The sequence below is a fragment of the Chamaea fasciata genome, unplaced genomic scaffold (genome assembly GCF_029207755.1).
Source record: "Chamaea fasciata isolate MVZ Bird 193981 ecotype frontalis unplaced genomic scaffold, bChaFas1.0.hap1 SCAF_10, whole genome shotgun sequence".
NCBI lineage: Eukaryota > Metazoa > Chordata > Aves > Passeriformes > Sylviidae > Chamaea > Chamaea fasciata.
The window spans coordinates 29,457,748-29,480,934 of NW_027094095.1; the positions used below are offsets into that span (position 1 = coordinate 29,457,748).

General features: G+C 42.2%; 1 protein-coding gene across 8 annotated transcripts in view; it reads left to right on the plus strand.

Annotated features, from left to right (window-relative positions):
- The window catches only part of FGGY (FGGY carbohydrate kinase domain containing), a 127,195-nt gene that overhangs the window by 95,883 nt on the left and 8,125 nt on the right, over positions 1–23,187 (plus strand). For all 8 annotated transcript variants that reach the window (XM_066192916.1, XM_066192914.1, XM_066192913.1 and 5 more), the window contains 2 exons: positions 2,864–2,984; positions 5,550–5,644. In XM_066192916.1, coding sequence (XP_066049013.1) covers positions 2,864–2,984; positions 5,550–5,644 — 216 coding nt within the window. The remainder of the gene's footprint in view (positions 1–2,863; positions 2,985–5,549; positions 5,645–23,187) is intronic.

Sequence of the window (23,187 nt, forward strand, 5' to 3'; positions counted from 1 at the left end):
CAGCACAAGGAGCAGTGTTAACATCCCAGCTGTCTGGAGGGAGGCTGAGAGAGGGGGAGAAAAGCTCTGGCAATTGTACAAAGGGCTCTGTGCTGCCCTGAAAAGCCTCGGCTTCGGATTGTTTCCCATATCCAGGGATTTGCCCTCCCTGCCCGGTGGGTGAGGCAGAGCTCTGTGCCAGGCTGAGCAGGGATGCGCTTCAGACCCACCAGGGCGCATCCTTCCCCCGGTGTCCCTGCCCCGAGGGCTGGGCAAGCAGGCAGGCTGGGAAATGTCCCTCGTGTTTGCCACCACCCGCATTTTATTTATATATTATATTTTATTTGTAATTTTATTTATATGGGGAGTTCTATTGGAATACTTTCCTTTCTGCCCTGATTTTCTCTTGAAACCACGGGAAGTTCACGAGAAGTTCTGTTTTGAGGTGAAACCCTGAAGTGGTTTGGAAAGCCCGGCTCAGGGTGTTTCCAGTGGGACATGCTGTCCCCAGCCCTCTGGTGACTGAAATCCACATTCCTTTAACATCCTTTCTGTCCATTATTTTCATTTTTTTAAAGTCTGTCGAACTTGAGGTGTTTTTGCAAAACATGAACGGTCTGATGAATTGGGGAGTTTTCCTGACAAAACTCTGTTCGGTTGGAAAACTTCCAAACTCCTCTCCTGGTTAAACAACAACTTTTCTAGGCTGGGTCAGCCATCTGGGATGGAGAGGGTGGGCGGCTGCTGTAAATTGACTGGGAATTGTTCATCTCATGTGTTAACCCTCCCTCTTCAGCAAATAAGGAGAACTTAACCCCAGCCTGGGATTCACTGCTGTGAGTTTGGAGCCTTTTGCAGATGAATGTAGCTGAGTTATACCTGATGCTTCAGTATAATCCCACCATTGAAAGAAGAATGTGGAGGAGAGGTTAAACAATGCCAGGGACTGATCCTGCCCCTGAAAGGAACTTCCCAGTCTGGAACAGGTGCCCTGTGATTATCTCATGCTAACGAAGTGGAAACCTTCTCTGCTGGAAATCCTGGGAAAGTCACCTATTATCTCATTATATGATACAGCTCAAACTTTCTTGTAAAACACAAATAATGTCTTGAGCAGTAAATTCAGCAGCTGCGTATCTTTTGGAGAGCTGATTGGGCTGATTTAATATTAAAAGGCCATATTGTAGTTTTCTTTTCACTGTAAGTTAAGGGAATGTATTTTTTTTTCCCCAAAGCATTATTGAAACAGTAACTAAAAAGTAGACGGACACCATTGGTTCTGACTCGATGTATTTACTAATTGCTAATGGCATACCTAGGAAATTAAATTTTCATTCCCAATCTTAGCTACACTTTTATGGAAGGAAACAGTTGTAGTAATCCTGTACCATTAGCTGTCTTCAATGGGTGCAAGATAAACTTTAAACCTATGTAAAAATCTTGTACAAAGTGTAGGCCTGCCCACAGAATGTTAATCTCTAGTTCTCTTTTCAGCAGGAGATGCTTTTTCCTTTTTATATAAAATTTGCATTTGAAGCCCCTCAATTTGCATTTTCTCCAACCCAGGATTAAATTAGTTCCCCCCCACCCACAGTGAAATAAGTCTGGCTTTAATTTAAATTGCTGTGTGAATACAATTTTCCAGGCAGGTAAACACAAAATAATTTTCACAGCGTGTTCTTTCTCAAGGTCTTTGACGTGTGTATGTTGTGAGAGAAGTTGGTAATAAATTTGAATTTCAGAAGCCGTGAAAGAGAATCTCCTTTTAACTATTCACTGCAAAATGCAATGCAACAGTTGGCCAGATGAGAACATGATCAGAGATGTAATTGTGGCCATCCAGCCCATTCTGAGCAGGCAGACTCCTTTTGGAGCAGTTTGTTTTTCCATAATTAAAATCGTGGCTGTGCAGTTTGGAAATCAGCCCTCTGTGTCAATAGGGAAGCGATGGATTTAGTCAGCTGGGGCTGGGACTGCTCAGGTTCCCCTGAACTGCTTGTCTAAAAGTCAAAATACATTTGAAGGCCTGTCCAGAATACTGCTGGGCATTCACTGTGGATGTCTCCAGCCTGGTGGAACCCTGCAAGTTCAATTTTCAGTAGCTTTTGTTTGAAGAGAGGTTTGTTGCAGCTGCAGCCCTCTTAATGAACTGCAGCATGGCCTAAAGAAAACTTCAATGACAGTTTATGAAAACTCTGACCAGATTGTGTTTTGTGGGGAATCTGCCTATCAAGAGTCAGCCAGGGCAACATTTTACCTTGAATTGGACATTTTGTCAAGTCTGAGCTTCAGGCTTAACTTCCAAGGTATTAAAAAGAGCTGGGAATTATTTTTGGTCAAACAGTTTGTCAAAGAAATGGAAAATATTCTTGCAAGAGGGAAATATGGAGAAGATTGACTCCAATGAGGAGGGAAGCAAAGAAAACAAAAAGAAAGAAAGAATTTTTTTTTTTTAATGGCAAAGCATTTGCTTCTGCCATTCTGATTTGAGTTTCTCAGAGCGGAGACTGTAAATGAAAAGTTTAAAATATGCCTGCATTCGACTTGTTTCAATTAATCCAGCCATGAAGTGGAACATTTTCTTTTGCATAGGGCAAAGGCCAAGAGAAATAGTTAAGCCAATACAAAATTCTTCAGGTTTTCCTTTTTGCTGAAAAGACAGAAAAAGAGTTTTTTTATTTGCTATTTTCTTTTTGTTCCATTTCGCTATTTGGCTTCAGAATTGAAGCCTCTTTGCTGAGCTGGATTTTCAGATTCTGTTGCACGAAGTAAAGAGAAGGTTTTGATGGGGATGTCTTTGCCGTGCAGGTGTAGTTCTGTTCCTGTGGCTGCTCTCCTGTGCTCATCTGGTTCTGTTTTTTTTTTCTTTTTTCCCTTTTTGAAGTTAGGAACAAGACATATTTTGGAGGTGATGCAGGCTGCAGGGCATGACATCACCACGCTGTTCCTGTGTGGTGGGCTGAGCAAGAACCCTCTCTTCGTGCAGATGCACGCTGACATTACTGGTAAGCTTGGGCAAGTGCATGGAAAGGAGTGAAAATACCTTTTTTTTTTTAGGTGTCTAAGTACTTTGTCTTTGGAAAAATAAAGACTTTCTTTTTATAGAGCTGTATTTTGCTGCATGGCCAAGAGAGTGTGCAATGAAATGTTCCTTCTGTTTGCTTTCCTATTTGACTTGTGACACTTCCTGCTCATGCTGGGCATTGTATCCATTCCACAGAACAATTCTTTCCTGAATTGCTTCCATGCCTGTGTCACTGGTGTGGTTTAGGGGACAACATTTGGATCCTTGCTCCTGCAATGTGTTGCACTTGGTTTTGTAGAATTCCTGGTGGGTGGAAGACCCTGGGTAAGTGTTTCACTACAAGAGGAGCTCTCAGGCCTCCATGGTATTTTTGGTCTCCCTTCAGACCGTGTGTGTTGGACATCTCTGCACACCTGCAAGTCAGTTGAATATGCTTGGAAAAATTAACAAAATTTAGTGTCAGGGACTTCAGAGAAACATGGACTGATTGTGTGTTTTGGGCTCATTTCAAATTAAGATCAGTTAAGCTGTCATAAGCTTTAAAGCCCAAATTTGGGGTGTTTGGTGATCTGACTTGCCCTAAGATCAGACCACGCTTTATAATCTTGATGGACAAGCAAAAACCATAATTCCTGTTGACCTTGAAATTCACTAAATATATTGTAGTCAAAGTGATGCTTTGTGAAAAATTATGTGAAGTCCATGCCTTTCCTTCAAAAACTCACATATTTTTAGGTGAATTTCAGCTACATGTAGAGTTGGGCTGCTGGGTCGTGATGTATAAAAGAAAAGATCTGTGAAAAGGTATTCTGATTAAAATGTAATCACAAGTTCTTTGACTGTAACTAATGGCCAAGTACAATTCAGTACAAAAAGGCCTTTTTGCGGTCTGGAGTTCTCCCCCATTTGTAAAATCAGTGACTGACAAGGGATGTCAGAGTTCATCTGACTGAAATGCTCTTGGTTATGTTGAACTCATTAGAGCCTATCAGATAAAATAACTAACATTCCAGGATCAATCCCCCATTCTTTCCTGAAAAGAAAAAAATCTGAATATATTATTGTTAGCGAAAATGCCCATGACTCAGCCATGCAGACATCCAATAGATAATTCCACAGGCCACTTAAAAAGTATCTTGATCTTTTTGTTTGCCTGGTAAGAATTCCGCATTCATTCTGACGATGCGGGAAATGGGCAGTAAATTTTAGAGCACGCTGAAAATTGCTCACTGACGCCTGGCAAAGAGCCCCGGAGCTCTGAGCTCGAGCTTTGGATTTGCTGTTCCCAGCTGACCCAAGTCCTGAGCTGTGCTTCAGCTGAAGTGGAGGAATGCTCAGGTGACAGGGCAAGCTTTGCATCAGGTGACTGAATGCCTGGTGCGAGGTGAAGTGGCTTTGTGTCAGTAATTGCTTTTTGTATTAACAATTTTATTTCTCGTTTTGTAAAGCGTGCGTTTCGCCTTTTCCCTCTAGAGTTGTTCTTGGCTAGTCTTAGGACTTCACCCAAATTTCAGCTCCTTCTAATCTTACAGCTGGATCTCAGAAGCAGCATTTTTTTGGGGGCATAATATCGTGGGGACTGTGCTGAGCAGGAATCCCTGCTCCCACCCCTGTGTTTGCATCATCGTTCACTGAATGACATTATCTCAGTACCGGGAAAGCAGACACATGCCAAATACTGCAGGAATATTGAATTTTTCGGCTTAGTGAGGATAAGCATCTGAAGTGCAGCTAGGAAAGTATTTAGATTTATGCTCTTGGTTTAGATTTTTTCAGGGGAATTAAGAAAGCAAGCTAATTTTTGTTTGGCTTTTTTAGCCTTTTCCTGCTTTTCTTTACGCTAGTGAAACAGGTCTCAGAAAATTCTGCATGAGGGAAAGTATGTTCTCAATAGTACCCATGGGTGATTGAAACACTGATATTTAATTCTACTTCAGAATATATTGTTTACTTGTTTTTCCAGTGTTTTAATTTTGTTTTCGAGTATCTTACACAATTTGGAAGACAAGATTTCTCTTTTTATTTCATACATAGCTTGAGAAAGCTTGCTACTCATATTTTCATGGCTTCCAGCAAAACCAGACCGACTTTGTTGGCTGCATGTTCAAAACCAAACACAAACAATCTTTTTTTGTTTGTTGCAAAAGAAACAAAAAGGAGACCGCCTTGTTTTCCCCTCCAGGTCAACTTTTAATAGGCACGTGGGTTTGGAGGGTGTGGGTAACAGGTTTATACCAAGTCCTTTGAGTGAGATGAATAGCCAGAGTCAAAAATCTGGGGGGTTGTTTTTTTGTGTGCTTTGTGTTCTGCATTAATATTTTGCTAAACTGATTTTTTTTAAATGCTGCACTTTTCTTGGAGCCTGGAACCACAGAGCAGAGAGATTTACATTAACCTACAGCAGGATGTTGCTGTGAAAGGGGTTTTGAATAAAGGTTTTGAAGCCCTTTTTGATTCCTTTTTTTTGTCTTTTTGGGTTTTAATTATCTGTGGATTTGCTGGTGCTGCTTTGTTCCCTAACAGAGGCCTGGCTCTTCCCTTGCAGGCAAACCTGTTGTGCTGTCCAAAGAAGTGGAGTCTGTTTTGGTGGGTGCTGCTATTCTTGGAGCTTGTGCTTCTGGGGATTTTGCATCTATCCAGGTATGCAGCACCTGATTTTATGTCATTTTTTATCCAGTTTTAATGTGTTTTGCACCTTGACTTCTGGCACCACACACACACACCTTAATCCAAGTGGAAAAGTTTGCCCCTTCTGCGCAGCCAGACAAGATCCAGCTTTGCTTTCTCTCCACCCTCTCTTTAATTCCAGATATTATTTAGGTGTGTTGAGGATACATTTGTCTTTGGACTGTGGGGACATGCACAGAAGCTGCTGTGTATAAAGTTATCCCATGTAATTTTACAGACAAATCAGGGAATTTGGCAAGGCTCTGATCCTGCAGATCAGGTCCTCCACTTTCATCTCAGTTACATTTGTCCTGCTTTCCTTCCTTCATATTGAGGAATGTTAAACATGAGAAGCAACATAGCATTATTTATGCAGTAACAAATAACGTATCTTTGCTCTTGTCTTGCCCCCAGTGAATGCAGAGTGAATAATGAGGATGGAACTTCATGTTCATTCATGTTATTTCAGTCCATTAACAGCTGAAAAAGTAGCAGCGAGGCTTTTATTTTTAGTGGATCAGTCAAAGCATGGCTTAGCTGCATTTATACAAACAACAACGGCATCAGAAACCCAAAGAAGGGTCTGACTGTCCCAAATCATGCCCGTTTTCCCACCTGGCAATCCCACAAGCCATGTCCTCTCCTCATGCTGCACAAGGGCACTGACCAGCACAATGCAGTTGGACAAAGTGATTTATCAGAATGGTCCCTAATACACTTGCTGCATTTTTCTTTATAACGTCAGGCACAGATATTTGTAGATAAAATTTTGCACAAAAGCTTATCTGGAGATATTTTGTGAATAGGGAGGTCAGCTCCTTGACCTGGTTAAATCGGTGCAGTTCCACTGGAATCAATAAACAGCTCCACATAAGCTGAGGAACTGGGCTGTGCTTGGCACTTCTCCAGATGGGAATATTCTACAGTGCTATGTAGGTTAGCAGGAAGAGCAGTTTCCTTTCCTAAGAATGTTGCCATTAAAATGAATCCCATTGCAGCAAACATGCAGTGCAACATAATAATAATAATAATAACAACTGTGTGTAATAATTCTAGTGCTTGTAAGGGGACCTTGTTTGGATAAATGTAATTTCAGTAGCAACTTTTGGTGACAGGACTTCATATTTAATTCTTATTCTTCTGTTAATCTCATCCCTTCAAACACGTATTTCATTCCGAGTCTAGGATGTTTTCCTCTAGTGTACAATAGCTGAACATCTCAAAACTGATTTTGTTAAGTGTTTTTATCAACATTAGAGAACCCTAATGCTGTGAAGTTTTCTTTGTTGTGTTTTTTACAATTTTTGTGTATCTGCTTACCTTTAGTATTTAACCCCGCCCTTACATATAAAAGTATTTCAGAATAATATCCAGTAATGTCAGAACAGGTATGAATACTTAAAAAATATTTTAGCTACGTGGGATCACAAAGGAGAAACTGAATACATTTATTTGATGGTCAGGGAAATTTAGGGACCTTTTAGCAAAGGCCTTCCTGCCATATTTGCTTTTTTCTCCTGTTCCCTTAATCAGTGGATTTTGGAAAGGCAGGGGAAGGAGATGGATTTTCTTAGGCACCGTGATGTACACAAGGAGTGTGCTAGGGTGCTGTGACTTTTGTTCACAAAGGAGAAGCTGAATACATTTATTTTAGGGTCAGGGAAATGTAAATGGGCATCCACCGCTGCAGTTCAATAACCTCTGTGACATTTATTTTTGTAACACATCTTCCAAAACAACCCTTTCTTAGAGGTGCTGCTGCAAACATTCAGCATCTTTGTAGACTTTGCAAATACACGTTATTACCTCTCCTCTAATAGATGGTTTCTGCTTAATTACTGTGCTTTCCAAAGCTCTTTGTTCGCTCAGTGTAATAGTAAAGGAGACAACTGTGGGTTTTTTACAATAACCTCTCTCCTTATGTCTGTGGTTTTTTGAAGGGGATTTTTTACTGTATTTTTCCCAGTCACTGGTCACATTTCTCAGAAAAATTTTTGGACATTTCCACTCAATGTCAGAATCAAAATGTTTAAAAGCTTCCTGGTTTTTATGGGTTGGCTGTTCTCCACTTTCTAAAACTCAAGCAGTTTTAGGACAGCCTGGAAGTAGCACCCAAATCTGGATCCCTCCAAATCACTTCTGCTAATTTTTGTCCAACTTTACCATGCTCTGCTGACAAGAGCTCAGGGATGCTGAATTTGATGGAATGTGCATCCTGTAGGTATTTGGGGCGTGGGGCAGCCAGGTCACAGCAGCTGCCTCACTCAGAATCTGGACAAAGACAAAGGCAAGATCCTCAAAGATCTCTCATCACATCCTTTTGAGCAGAGGGAAGACAAAGTGGGCCACTAGGGACGAGCCAACTCTGTGGTAACCTTATGGAGCAGTCAGAGTCAAGCTTTGTTTAACTGAACAAGTAAATGTGTCGGAATTGGGTGGTATTTCCTGGGCAGGTCTGTGGCTGTGCTGGTTGCTGTTCTCTCATCCTCCAGCACAGTCCTGCTGCTTGGTCCTGTGGTGCCCCATCACTGGGGTTTGCAGATGGGGAAGCCGCTGCTTCAGAGGATGGTTTTTCCAAGGACCGGCACTCACTCACCACACGTGGCTGTTGATGCACCCACCCCACGTGGGACAGCAGCAGCCTCACCCTGACCTGTCTTGGGCAGTGGGTCATGGTGGCTGGAACACTAAAGAGCTTTTCCTTTATCCTTTGGTATCCCTAAATAAGTTTATTCTCACAAAGAAACAAGCAGCAACACGCCTCCTGTCTCTTCTCCCTTTCCGTACTGCGACTCTTTGAACAATTCAGCATTTTGTTCTAATTCTTGATTTTCATATATTTTTCTTCATGTTTCAAGTGATTTGTGTCTAAGTTTTTCATGCTTTCTACTGACCACAGCTGTATTAGCACCAAAATTCTCAGTATGCCGGGCCTTTACAGAGGAGCCTTGGAAATGAAGGTTAGTGCAAAAGCTGTGACCAAACAGGTTAATTTGCAAGCTCCTAGTGTGGATTGAAAAGTTCAAGCCCCTTGAAGCTGCAATTTCATCTTTAGGTAATTCTATCAAGGGAAGATTTATAACCTCCATCTCTCAGGCCTGGTCACCATATGTTGTTGCTTCAAAGAATGTTGACTTCCCTATTTTCCTCTTCATTTACTCTCCCTGCATTTTTCTTCTCTGTGGTAAAACAATTGGTCTATCCAAAAAGAAAAAAAAAACCACCAAAAAACGCAGGGTGGTGAGTTCTTCCCCGTTTCATCTCTTGATTATTTAGTCTCTAGAAACTCCAGAAAGGGGAGAAAATCCTCTGAATTTCTTCTTGGTTTATGTTTTAATTTGTCCCTACAAATGCTGCACACTTTTTCTCTGAGTGGTTTTGTGGGAGCTCTAACACAGCCTGGCTGGGCCCCAGCAGACAGTGCTGTGTAAAAAACAGTGTGGCGTAAAGATTTTTGAAATAGAGACTGTATTTTGGGGGTTTGGATTTTTGAAATACAGGCCATATCAAATGAAATAACCTTCACATTGCTGGCTTAGATGGGTCAATTTATTGGTTCTAGCCATTCCTTTCATGCTGAGCAGCAGGATCCTGCTTTTCTATGGGATTGTTTCTATAGTAAAAATATAGTTTCCGGTTTAGCCAGCCAGCAATTCCTTCTCAGTAAAAATGTTCAATAAATAAATGTCAAAGTTTCCAGTATATCCTCATTACTCTGCCTCACTCGTACGTAATTGAAAATGGGAAGAAGGTGCTGTTTGATTTGGCAGTCATCCAGCTGATTTTTTTTTTTGGATAGCCCACTCTTTGGGACAAAGCTGTACACCAGGGAACCGGATTATTGCCTTATAAAACCCTGCAGCCCACTGACTATTCCTTAATTGCATATTAAAGCAATTAATAAAATTACCTGTATGGAACCAGATTACCAGATTTATTTTGGATATGCTGCATTCATGTGGGACATTGTTACTGGCCGGCACGGGAGAGAAGAAACTGATTTTCTAGAATGCATTTTTGTTGGTAACTCTCTGTAATCAGCTTTCTGTGAATGTTTTTGGTGTGAAACACTGAGCTAGAATTTAGAATCTACATGACTACAAGATTTTTCAGGCATGCAGTTGACTTGTAAGGGAGGTTTAGTCTTTCTTTTGTTGGTTTTGGTTGTTAAGCAAGTTGATGACATATCCTGCAAAAAGATAGGGAAAAGCTTTTTCATTGTTTCTATAAAGCAGGCCAGAGGTGCGTAAAAATGAGCTGGATTCTACCGGAAGAGGTGTTATGCAATTATCTCATGTGGATTAGCTGAATTATTTAGCAACAGTAGGTGAAGGAGCCCTGGGTCCAGTCTGCAGCCCTGGAAGCAGCCCCAGGAGCTCTGGGGATCGTGGTCCCCTGGCCCAGGGTCTGTGGACTGTATTGCGGGTGGGAGTTGAAGTTAAGGTGGTGGAGGGAAATAATTCACTCACAACTCTGTATTGGCAGAACCTGGAAGAGTTTTGTTTGTGCACTGCTGGGTTTTGCTTCATTTAATGGACATCTCATTTCAGTTGTCTCAGGGGGACGTTGGGTGGCAGCACACAGAGGGAAAAAATCAAATAACAAACCCCACAGAGAACACAAGTTTTATAAAGATCAGCCAGGAAGAGCATAGGATACATGGAGTGTTTGCCTTGTAACAATTAAAGTGTTACAGACAGTCATGAATGTAAAGAAGTTCCTGAGTACATTTAATCCACAACCTTGGTAATGGACCAACTGGCAATGGGGAAGAGACAACATTTTCATAAGAACACCCATAAATAGTATTGGGACATATTCAGCTTTTGTGCTGGCAGAACTGGAGGGGGTTAGGCCATTTCCATTTCTGGATCAGGCTGTTTCTGGTGTAATTTTGTTCCACTTATTTCAGTGCAGTTGATGATCTGATCCCTGTGTTCCTCTTCCAAAGCATCACCTGTCAGGCCATGCATTGGAATTCATGCAAGTGTCCCGTGATTTCCATATTTTCAAAAGCAAGGACTGAGTGGAAGATCAGGGAAGGGATAAGTTTTTCCTTAGAAATGGTAATAACTTGGGAAATCAAAAGAGGAAATAAAATTACTTCTCCCTGTTGAGTTTAGGAATGCTGCCTTCCCTCATCTCATTAAAAATGTAAAGCACTCTCGTTTTTGAGCAGGGTGAATTAGTAATTAAGTGCTATAATCAACTTCTGTAAACAAAATATTGAAGGAGAACAGCAAATTAATCATTTTGTTGGCTTGCCTTACCTAATTAATGCACCTTTTAGCAAAGGCCTTCCTGCCATGTTGGCTTTTTTCTCCCGTTCCCTTAATCAGAGGGTTTTGGAAAGGCAGGGGAAGGAGATGTTTTTTCTTAGGCACCGTGATGTACACAAGGAGTGTGTTAGGGTGCTGTGACTTTGCTTCCTTTTCTTCAAGAGCTCCAAATCTGGGCATACAGAGCCTGAGCCCAAGGTTTAGTGGAGACCATCCTCAGGCAAAAAGTAAAAAGCTCTCCCGGGTAGGCATTGGTTGGTGTGGCCTCTTCTTTTAGAGACTTTGAGAACCAAACTCTTTCATGTAGGATGTTCAATGGCCGTGGAGAATATTTACATCTAACCAGGCTGGGCTCAGGGCAGCGACTTGGCAGTACAACTCCATCCCTTTACCTCTTTCCTTGGTGTTTTGACACTGAAATGTGGCTTTCCCTAGTTGAGAGTGGGTTGTTTTTTTTTTCCTTGTGTAATAAAGTTACATTCAATATGGCATGCATGAAACCACCAAGATACTGGCAATGCTTCTGGCTTTTGTATAGAGTCAGCTGCCTCCTTACCAGAAATCTTGAGAGAAATATAGATGAGAGAGAGAAATAAAAAGGCAGTGATTTGATGGCCACTGTCCAGTTCCTTGTGGCCTAGTGTTTATGGTACAAAGAGTGCCTTTTTAGTTAGCATATTTTGGCCTTAGTGTCAGAAGCCTTTGCAGTGAGGGTAAAAAGCAGATGAATCACTACTACTCTTTTGCCCTAAGGATGATCCTTCTGTATTAAAGCTGAGGAATATAAATGCTGGTTTGTCTCTGCCAAGCACAAAATGAGCTTTCAATCAGTCTGAGAGTGTGACTTTTTTTCACTTTCCAAGCCACAATAAATATATAGAAACCTTTCTACTTTCTTCCAGCTGACTCCAGTGGACAGCAGTTCCGTGTGGCTGGAGTTCCTCTCTTGGTGGGAGTTAAATCACACACACACACAAACACCACCATGCAGAGATCACACAGCTGAGATGTGGCTGTAGTGGCTCGCACGATGCTTTCACAAAAGTGCTTAGAAAAGTACCCTCTGCCTTGTTGCTGTTTACTGACATGTGATACTGGTTGACATCTGTTGCCCTTCTCATTTGAGGTCTGTTTGCTTTACTAACTTTAACATTTCCACATTGCTGTGCTGCTGAAGTGCAGATACACAAATCTCCTTGCAGTCCCCAAGGTCCTTTTATGAGAAACAGAGCTGCCATCATTTGATATCATCCTGCTGGCTGCCTTTTATACTGGAGTGGAGAGAAATAATTCTGCTGCTGTGAAATGTTCTTGGGGGAGTGCACTGTCTAGTGCTATATGTTGTCATACATTTGATGTATTATCAGATCAGTACATGCTGTGCAGTAGTGTTTAGTTCATTGTCACAGCAGATGATTTGTGGTTGGTTTATATCACTTGGAATTATTACAGGTAAAAACTTGTCTAAGTAAATGTCAAAGTTTGTCATAGCAGGTCATATAGCTGCTGCAGTGACAGATGATCTTAGTCCACAATCCTAATGCAGCATTCCCAGTTAAAGTAAATCAGTGTTGCTCCAGGATTTCAGAGGAGTGACACCAGTTTACTCCAGTGTCCCAGTCCAGTCAAGCACTGGGGTGCATCATCTGACTTCCAAGCAGGCAAGAAGCTCAGCTGGAGACAGGCAGGACTGCCCATGTGCTGAAGTGCTTTACTGGATCAGAGCCCAAACAGGAATCGAACACAGTTCACTGGGAGATGACACAGCTTGAGATGATAAAGGTGATTAGAGCTCTTGCAGTTGGTTTGTGTTATTGCTCCTTCAGGAACAAGTTGTGGATGCCACAGGTAATGGGATACAAAGGCTGTGTCTTTTGTTAAGTGCTGTCCTTTCTGTGGAAGCTCAGCGTGCTGCACTGGAAATGTCACGCCGTACACAAATGTTCAGATTTGGAATTTCTCAGTAACTCTTTAATGACAGGGAAAGGCAGCTGCAGTGATATATCAGCTCTAACAGAACTGCCCATTTAGAGGAGCTGAGTGTTTGGCACAGCTCTTCTAACACTGGAGGCAGAACCTCAGCAGCCCAGTACTTAGGGCCTTGTTGTTGCTCTGAAAGCAGAAATAAGCATGAAATACCACTAATGAAATAAAACATGGCCTCTCATTTGGGCATTGGTGGAAGAAGATGGGGCATCATGTGTCAGGATACCAGTGTGACTTCCCTGTTTATTAATTCTGGCTGAGACTGGTGATAAAGATTTTTTATTAGCTATTTTCCACATTTATGAGGATGGACTGAAAAGGTAATGAAGACCTCTTGGAGGGAAGCATGACAAAAGAAATCTATTAAATCTGGTTTTATGCTGAAAGTGTAGCTGGCTTTGCACAGTGGCACAGCTCCACTGACTTCTCCCGAGTTCTGGATCTTTCACACCCTGAATTACTATGTTAGAAACAACCACATGAACGTGAATACAACCTCCTCTGTCTGTAGGATTAACACTTACATTGTCATGTCTTTCAGCTTTTTATAAACTCACATCAGCTGATGCTGGCAAAGAATAAGATGTAGTATTTTGTTAATCTGCACAAGTTGAGACTCTTACTAAACCAACGGTGTTTTTTCATCTGTCAGTAAGCCCAGGACCTGGCAAGCAGGAGAAAAAGTGCTGCCTGGAATAGTTCAGCTTCTGCTGCTGCATATTTTTGTAACATACCATGAAATGACCACAGTGGAGTTTGTCTAAGGAGATGTACAATTAGTTGATTTTTTTTTTTCAAGAAGAATAAGATTAGGATCAGCTTGTAGAATTTTAATAATATCACAACTTTACAGTTTTTCCAGCTTGCTGACCCTATCTTTTCTTGAGGAAAACCATAAATATGAGGAAACCATAAATGTGTCTTTATAGTAGATAGATACTTTCTTAAAAGTGTACTGTGATCCTTCTCCTTTCTATTTTAAGGACCAATTTTATCCGTGTACTCAGAGACACAGCTGAAGTCATTTGGACCTTGGTCTCCCCTTCTGTCCAGGCCATTTAAGCAGGGAAAAGTGTGATAGCAATATTTTATAGGAAGGATGAGGACAAAGGAGGGGACCACGGGTCTTTTGTAACTGTCAGTAGCTAAGAAGGTCCTTTTCAGAGCATGTCTCGCTTAAATGATGTTTGGGATGTCAAACAAGTTAAAGTCTCTTTGCCCTCACCTCTTCAGTAGCTGAGCAGAACAACCTTCAAGTTATGCACTGGAGAATTGGAAACTCAATCTGGCCACATTGTGAGATTAATTTTCCATCTGGGATTTGCACTCTTGCTATGTCAGCACAGGGATCAGACTGTTGCGTGGCCGAGCACGAGCATGTGGAGTCACAGCGCTGTCTGAAATGCTTGAATGTTTTTCACACTGAAGTTTGTGAAGGACATTATGACCACTTAGTTGTGGGACTGGGTGCCACTCGTTCTGACCACTAGGACATACTTTTGCTACGCTATACTTGAAAAAGTTTTATGTTTTACATGTGCTGTATTATCCTTGCTCCTAAAGATGTCTAGAGGGGTTTGTTTCTTAACGTTTTTTCTCTCTGTGTAGTTTAACAAGACTGTTTGCTGTCTCAGAGTGTCCAATACATTTTATTGTGGTTAACAGTAAAGGCATTTTTCTTTATTCCCTTTCATATAATCATGGATCTGAAATGGTCAAGGAGAGATCCCACAGCATTTATTAGAAGGCAGCTGCTTTTTTAACATGTTGTCTTTCCTCAGAATTGGAGTCCAATTCTCATTCTCTTTCCTTTGTTCAATCATATGTTCTTGTTTCCTTGGTTTCTTAGATACAGACATATAACAACCATTCCCAACCCTTTCCTTCTTGTTTTGAAACTTTTCACATGTCCTGTGCTTAAAATTTCTGAGGCACAGCTTGATGCTGGGCAATGAGATACAGAGAACCCATATGAAATTCCTTTGTGGCTCTGTTTTGTTTTTACTGGGACACGTGTCCACGTAATGAGTAGCAAGACCATAATTGTCACTCTTGAGGGAAATGAAGGCAGAAAGGCTGACCACCAAGTGGCCATGGAAAAGCCTGACTTGCAGATTTTTGCACAAAGATATTTCTCCAGGTTAGGCTTGAAAAACACTGGAAGAGCACAAACAGGGAGAACTGCTGTGCCCATTTCTTGCTGTGCCTTATAAGTGCACAGCAAAAGCGAGTTGGGTTGTTGTCTTAGGAATGATTTATGGGGCATGTTCTCAATGTGTAGCATTCCTGGGAGCTGCATTCCTCTGAGCATCACTAACCCTCAGTACAGAAATACCTCCTGAACCATGCAGGGCCTGTTTGTGCGAGCACCTGCTGTCAGCTGCTGTTTGCCACACAGCTTCCAGAGAGTCCTTTGCCAGGTAGAGATTTTGAGGAGGAGTGTGGGTGTGGGAGCTCTGGGGGGAGCACAATTTTTGGGCAATGAACAGAGAAAAGTGATGTGGCAATGGACTCCTCACTAATGAGGGATGGTTAGATCTGACCATGTCGCTTCTTTGGGAGCTTGGGAAGCACAGGGGGCACCTTAAGGGAGAGCACTCTGGAAAATAAACCAACTTCTAATCAATAGTTTTTCCTTTGAACAGTCTCTGCATGACAGGCATAAATGGGAGGGCTGTACCATCCTCCATCCCAACCTCTCCTTGCAAAACCATGGGGTGGATGATGATAACACATCGCCTTTGAAAGGCGCCTTCATTGCCCAGCCCTGTAGCACAAATACCTGGGATGTATTCAGCAAAACACAGCTGAGCCTTGTAGCCTTCAGACTCCTTTTGCTTTCAAAATGTCTGGTAAGACTTAATTTCCCCCTAATTTTCCCGGACTGGTGGTTTTCTATAAGTTGTTGTGAAATCACCCATTTCTGTTAACTTTAAGTAGTTCAGGTATTGAATGCTGGATCTTTAGACCAGACTGAGGGAAGCAGCTCGCGTGTCTTCCAGCAGATAAATGGGATGTGTGTTAGGCTCTAGGCTGGGAGCTGGCACTTAGCTTAGGTGTGGGAGGTGAGTAATGGCCCTAAAGATGCTAAGCTGTGTGAAGCCCTTCTGATAAATGGGGCCTTTTTGTGATGAGCTCTCCTCACGTTCCTGGACTGGTTGGCATAAAAGCTTTGAGCATACAAGTACATTAGTCATTATTTACTGGTTGTGGTTGCAAGGTTGTTTAATTCTGCAATAGTCCCATCTAAGGGATGATTCTTGCATTGCATGAAAGGGAGACTAAACAAGATTCACTTTTTTTATTTGTTTGGTGTGACTTTGCCCCTGTAGATATTCAGCACATTTTCACAAGACACAAAATGCCAAACATGTGGCTTTTTGAACTTGGAGGTTCCACTCATCCCAGAGGAGAGCCAGGCATGGAAAGACAATAAAGATAGGAATGGGGTTTTTCTCTTTCAGCACTAAATCCCCAATAGCCACCATCTCCCTCTCCCTGCTCCACTCTGATGTTGTTTATTCTTTCCTCTTGTATTTTTGCCTCTCGTTTGTGCCTCTCTCTTGTTTAGCAACTTTCACTTTTTCTTTTCCCATCTCTTGGTATTGTCTTGTTCTCTTCTCTTCTCTTCTCTTCTCTTCTCTTCTCTTCTCTTCTCTTCTCTTCTCTTCTCTTCTCTTCTCTTCTCTTCTCTTCTCTTCTCTCCCTCTCCCTCTCCCTCTCCCTCTCCCTCTCCCTCTCCCTCTCCCTCTCCCTCTCCCTCTCCCTCTCCCTCTCCCTCTCCCTCTCCTCTTCCTCTCTTCCCAGCTCTTTCCACATCTCATTCCCTTACCCATGTCCTCACATAATGAAAAGCAAAGAGTCTGGGATGGTTTGTGGCTCAGTCAGTGCTGATCCCTCACCTCAAGTCCCCTCTCAAGGCTTGCAGGAGTTTGGTAAAGCCTTGTGGCATGTCCCTTGTTTTATGGGCACAGCATATGAACAGAGCACTGACTGGGCTGTGCCAGTGTTCTTGGACTGGAAGAGGGGAGATTTATGATGGAACTGATCACAGTGCTAAAATAAACTGTCCTTCCTCAGCCAGAGGAATAGGAGTTTGTAAATGCCAGCATTTTATACACAAACTGAAGGACAGGGCTGAGGGAGCCAGCTGCCCAGGTTAGCTGTTCAGGATCTGAACATGGCAAGGCTTTAAAAGCAGAGAGCCAGAAGAAGTCATTTATATTAAACCAAACTCTGTCATGAGTCATTTGACTTCTTTTTCTCTTACACACATAGTTTATGTCCCAGGCCTTCTAAGGCTCTGGTAACATCTGATACTCTTTAGGCTGAGTCGGCTCTAATAGGAGTGGGATCCTGCTTCCACTTACACTGTACCACTTAGAACTCTATTTAATTTGAATCTTATGTTTACAGGCTGTAACTGTTACTTATTTGTTATTTTTATGGTAATAAAAAGATTGTTTGTCAGTGATTCTGTCCTTGCTGTGCTGTTGAATAGGTCTGTGCCCTTCAGCAGCAGCAGCAGAGGAAAAGAGGGGCTTTTGCTTTTCACCTCATTCATTTTTCTCACGCAGCTCCAGTCAGGTCAGTAGGCAAGAGGGGGTGCAGGTCCTTCCCATCCCTTTCAACCACTGTCCTGGTCTACTGATGCCAGCAGAGCATCACTCCACATTTTTCACACCATTTGCAATGACGTGAATGTGATTTTTCTTCCCTTCTCCTTCAAAAGAGCCGACACCAAAGTGTACCCTGTCTGCAAAATACAGTTTTTTCTCTTTTACTATTTTTCTAATTTTTTCATTCTCTCCTTTGTCTCATCTCTTCTGATCCCAGCTTTTTGTTTAAAAATTTTTACCAGGTGCAAAAAATAGTTAATTGCAGGTAGGAGATGTGAAAGTTGTATGAATTCTTCAAGTCTTGTTCCCTGCTTATGCCAAGGCCTATAGCGACCTGGAAGGGGAGAACGAAACACAGACAAAGGGCAGGAAATCTTTGTCCCACTCCAAAGTTTACAGGGAAAGGCTTCAACCCCTCCCCATCCATCTTCCCTGAGCAAGGATAACCCTCAGCCCCTCTGCTAAGAGAGGCTGCACCTTAATTAAGAGCATGACTCTTGTTCCCTCTAGTGGCTAATTACACAGCATCTCTCACACCAGTGTCATTCCACTGCCTTCCTGCTTCCCTGCCCGATTTTCCTCCCATGCACCCTATTTTGTTTTGTAACTGTCTAAATTTCTCCAAATGATGATGTTTGCCATTCTTTGGATTGTGCCTTCGGAAAGCTGGAAACTCTCCCACGGAGAGAGGCAACACAGCAGTAGGATTTAGGGCTGGAGAGATTTTTGCTCATATTCCACCCATGGTGGATTTTTCTGCAGCATTACCAGGAAGGGTTAAGGAAAAAGGGCTTTTCTAGGTTTATCAACATCCCTGCTCCTATTGTAATTCCTTAAGTATGAACAGATATGGATGTCCAGAACTGTTGGATACCTCAAATCCCAGGCTTGTTTCATGTCCTGGAAGATAAGGAGTGAGTTGCCTGGCTTTCCAAATACCCTGTAAAATGTAGTGTAATATTTCCTAAGGACACAGGCAAAATTCGATGTTTTCTAAAGTATTATTTATTAATAATAATAATTACCAGGCTGTAAATAATACAAAGCTGTATTATTTACAGCCTGGTAATGGGAGGTGCTCTGTGCTATTTCAAATTGACACAAACAACTGCAGCACCGAGTTCTTCTGAGTATAAATAAAAGCAAAATTTTGCAATGAGAAAACAATCTGTGTTATCTAACTTGAGAGGCAGAGTACATAGACTTTATTCCCACCTCAGCCACTGACTTTATCTGTGACTTTGGCCAAGCTGTGTAACTTTGTTCTTCATCCTCCTGACTTGTAAAGCAGATCTAGTGATGCCTCAGAGATGGAGTTTATTGTTGTGTTGAAGTGATAGAACAAAAAGTGAAAAGGAAGTCTGTGATGATGCTGAAGGTGTTGCTCTGGTGGGTTAAAATAAGTCAGAATGGAAAAGCTGTAGTTTGACAACACAGTTACACATAATTGGAACATCTTTTGACTTCAAAATCTTACCTTAGAACTGCAGTTTATTATTGTGTTAATTTTTTCACTGCTGTGTATGTAATATGGAAGATGGCTTACATACTGTGGCATAGTTACAACTCTGATGTTTATATCAAGTTCTAGTATTTACAGCATTCAGAACATTTAAAGATTGTGTTGTACATCTGCACAAAAATGCACTTCATATGCAGAATTCTTGTTTATAGAGAATATTTGGGCAGGAACGGGAGACCACATCCTTTAAAGCACAAATTCACTCAGGGTTTGGATTGGCAATTTCTTAGGAACAGCAAAGGCTAACTCCAGATCAGCATTTTCATTCCCAGCCTGAGGCTTTAGGTATCTAATGTTGTGCCCAACACAGAACTGAGGTGCTCGTTTTTCTCAGGTGTGGACCCTTCTAATTTCTGGGGGCTTCTGAAAATCAGATGTTGCCCCTTTTTTACTGCAATGGTACCAGGATTAGCAGAAACAGCAGATGCATCTTGCATTGCTGAGCATTTTCTGAGGGGCATCTGAAACTGATTTGAGACAGGCCAGTAACCCAGTGAGAGTAATGTAAAACATCCAGCAGGGTAAGACCTCCACCTTAGAACTGTAGCCTTTTTCTTGCATGCCTGGGTTGCATTTTTTTAAATTAAGTTACTGAGTTGTAGAATGACCCACATTCCTTTATTCCTGTAAAACCAGAGTGACTGACAGCTTTTAATTGCACATGCTCCTACTGTTTGTTGAGAGGAGGGGGTAGGATGGGATCCTACAAAATGTTTGAAATATTATGAATGAAGAAAAGGTTGATGAGCATGAGAAAATGGCTTCCTATCAAGGGTTTAGTTAGATATGTTGCTGATCCTGTCTGATTTTATACAGATCACTAATTATTCCAATGCCAGTAACCAAACCAGAGCAGAACAATGGATGTGTGTTTAGAAAGGTGTGCAGTAAAATTCAGACTTGCATCAGATAAAAGTAATTTAATATCTTTCTCTCCATTCTAGACTCATCACAGCCAAAGAAATACCTTTGAGTAAAAACTAGATTTGTTTTGTTGTTTTTTTTTTCCAGATTTGCTGCATTAAGCAATTTCCAAAGTACAAAATTGCTGCTAGTGGAAAAGCGAAACAAATCTGGGATTTTGAGCTAGTGGAGTGTTCGTGCAAGTGATTAGGCTGTACAAAAGGAGCATTCATCTTGAAATGACAGATAAGTGCTAAGGACAGGACTGAAAACTGTAAATATGTTAGCACTTTAAGCGAGAGCACAGCTTCAGCACTTGTGAGACTCATCAGCTGCTGTAAACAATATGGATCTTTGAGCTGATCTCTGCCGAGATCTCAGCACATCAGATAATGATAGAGTTGTTCATTTTTGCTTCTTCTCTTTTGGTTTGGTTTTTTTTTTTTTGGTTTTTTTTTTTTTTTTTTCCTTTCAGAAAGTACTTTCTGCAGAGAACAGGCCAGCACACACTCACCTCCCTCCTGGAGGAGCCGCTGTGAGGAGCAAAGGGCTGGGCTCTGCCTCTCCCCTGCTCTGCTCCAGTCAGGAACAGAATGTGCAGCTGCACTGCCACTCTCCTTGCAGGGCTGTGCCCCCACCCACGGCTGGGAAAGGCTCTTTGAGCTCCTCCAGCCTCAGTTCACAGTCAGGACACTTCTCTCCAAGTGTGATTTTAAAAGGAACGGTTCAGGTGGTGGCAGCAGTTTCTCCTGTGGGGCTTTGCAAAGGGTTATCAGTGAGCGAGCTGTGACAGTGGAGCATTTCATGTTGGGAAAACTGTATACAATAGAAATTAATTTGAAACCAGTAAATCCCCTTTGCAGAGGCCACGATAAAAAGCTGGCATCTCACCACAGCTCCCAACACTCACTGACCTCACTGAGGTTCTGCTCAGTGACCTACAAGTGAAAAGCTCCATGAACCATTTGGGCCTCTGCTATTCATCTCTTTCCCCAGCTTGCTGTCTTTAAATAAAAGGAGAGATCTTCAGCAGCAGGAATTGGCTCAGTTCTTAGGATCAGCTGAATTGTGAAGCACAAAGTGGTTTTTCTTCAGTTGTGTCCCACACTGGCCAGATTTTCCTCCTGAGTGTTCGGTATTAATCTCATGGAATATCTGAGGAACTGAGGTGCAGATCACAGAATATTCTGAGTTGGATGGACCCACAGGGATGATCTCTTCAGAGAAGAGCCCCCAAATGGGGATCAAATTCACACCCTTGGCATTATCAGCACCATGTTCTGACCAGCTGAGCTGATCTCAGGGCCTGTGTGGCTTGTCCAAGGTTAAAATTCAGGAGCCAATGAATCCAGTGACTGCAGTCCTGGATGGTGTGCTAGGAAGAGCCTTCCCCATAAGCACTTCAGGAGCAGTGGGTGAGGAATTTCTCATTGAAGTGGCTGAAGGGGCAAGGCTTGCTTGAAAACAAGAGCCACAAGGTACAGCTCATTGGGGGCTTCTTGAAAAGCTGGGAAAATAGGATGGGATAGCAAAGTAAAAGCTGGAATGGTGACTGGCTGGGGGTTGTAAGGTGAGAACATCCCTCTGCAAGGATTTGGTGTTTGCCTTTCCTGATGATAAAAAGGAGAGCTTTTAAACCAGCTCCCCAGGCTTCCCACAGGGCTAAAACTTGGGGGTGGGAATGTGGAGACTGTCCTGGGAGCTTTTCCTGCAGGATCTCAGCTTTCAGGATGGTGCTGTGTTGGATCTCAGGCTGTGACCAGCCCAGCTCTGGTGCCACTGGTGCATCACTCCTACAGCAAATGCACTTCTGAGGTGCTTGAAGACACAACCAGCCTTTGTTTTGGGCACGGGCAATTATAAAATGTGCCCTTTTTCTATTTGCCCAATGAATACAAATGCTTTCTTAGAACATCTGCTAAGGGAAACGATGCCTGAGATACCTTTAACACTCCTGCTAAGAGTGCTGGGTGACAGGTTTGGATTCGCTCAGTAACAGAGGTTATGGAATATTACTGTAATCAAAGGCTCTTTCTGGCTCTGGGAGAGGTGGGAATAAATAGCCCTTGGGTTTGGTTTTGTATAGAAAAACATCAGCCAGAGTGGTGATGAGGGTAACCTGACATTTGCCAATAAGAATAGTTTATTCCAAATTAAATTGTTCAAGTTGGTGCCTACAGGTTTTCTGTGCAATAAATGCATTTCCAGCACACAGACATTGTGCACATAAAGAGATTCCTGCTGACAGAGAAGTTTTAGTGCTAAAGGGAACTGTATTTACCATTTCCCAGTGGTCTCCAAAAGAGATACAAGCCGAAGTTTTTAGGAGCAAGGGGAGCACACCTATTCTGCTGTGACTTTTGTAGTTCCCTCCTATAAAACTCTTTCAATTCTGTGTCCATGGGAATTCCACAGCTCGGGCTGAGCTCCTCCCTTGCTGCTATTAGAGCCCATTAGGCAATTGACTGGCCATCCCATCCTCAGACCAGGCTTCCCACGTTTTTAAGGAATCCTTCCCAAAATAAAATTGTTTAGCAATATGTATCCAGCGTTTAAAGTGATTTTATTTTTAGAAAGAGCACTCTTGGAGGATAGTTCTAGTGGCAGAAGACAAATGGGAGCAGTAGCTTCTCATCCCTGGCTGATTTTCAGTTGTGGAGAAGAAAGGTTGCTCAGTTTCTAACAAAACAGGACGGTATCATCAGCTGATCACAGAATCATAGAATAGTTTGGGTTGGAAGAGACCTTTAAAGGTCATCTGGTCCACCCCCCTGCAATGACGAGGGTGCTTTGCTTCAGCTTCACTCAGTTCAGTCACTGCTAGCCTTTAATTTAGGGAAGAAAAATACTTTCTGGAGCAGTGTGCTGGAAAAGGTTGCTGACCCCTTGTCTGTAGCAATCATGGCAAGGATACCAAAAGCCTTGTGCCATGGACAGCTGCCTTTGCTGTGCTGTGCAGTCCAGGCTAAACTCCCCAAAGATTTCTCATTTCTTCTAGGATTTATCCTCTGTTCACCACTCATTGGATATCTCTGTATCTCTTAAATGATATTTTATTTTTTGTTGGACATGGGCTACCTGTAAGGTTACTAAAAGGCTTTTTCTATATTTTAACGCAGTTTTACTCTCTGTTTTAACATCTCAATCTTCTACCGGCGTACAGTAGTGAAAGACTTTTTCTAAAGGTCTCTTGTTTTTTATGAGCCC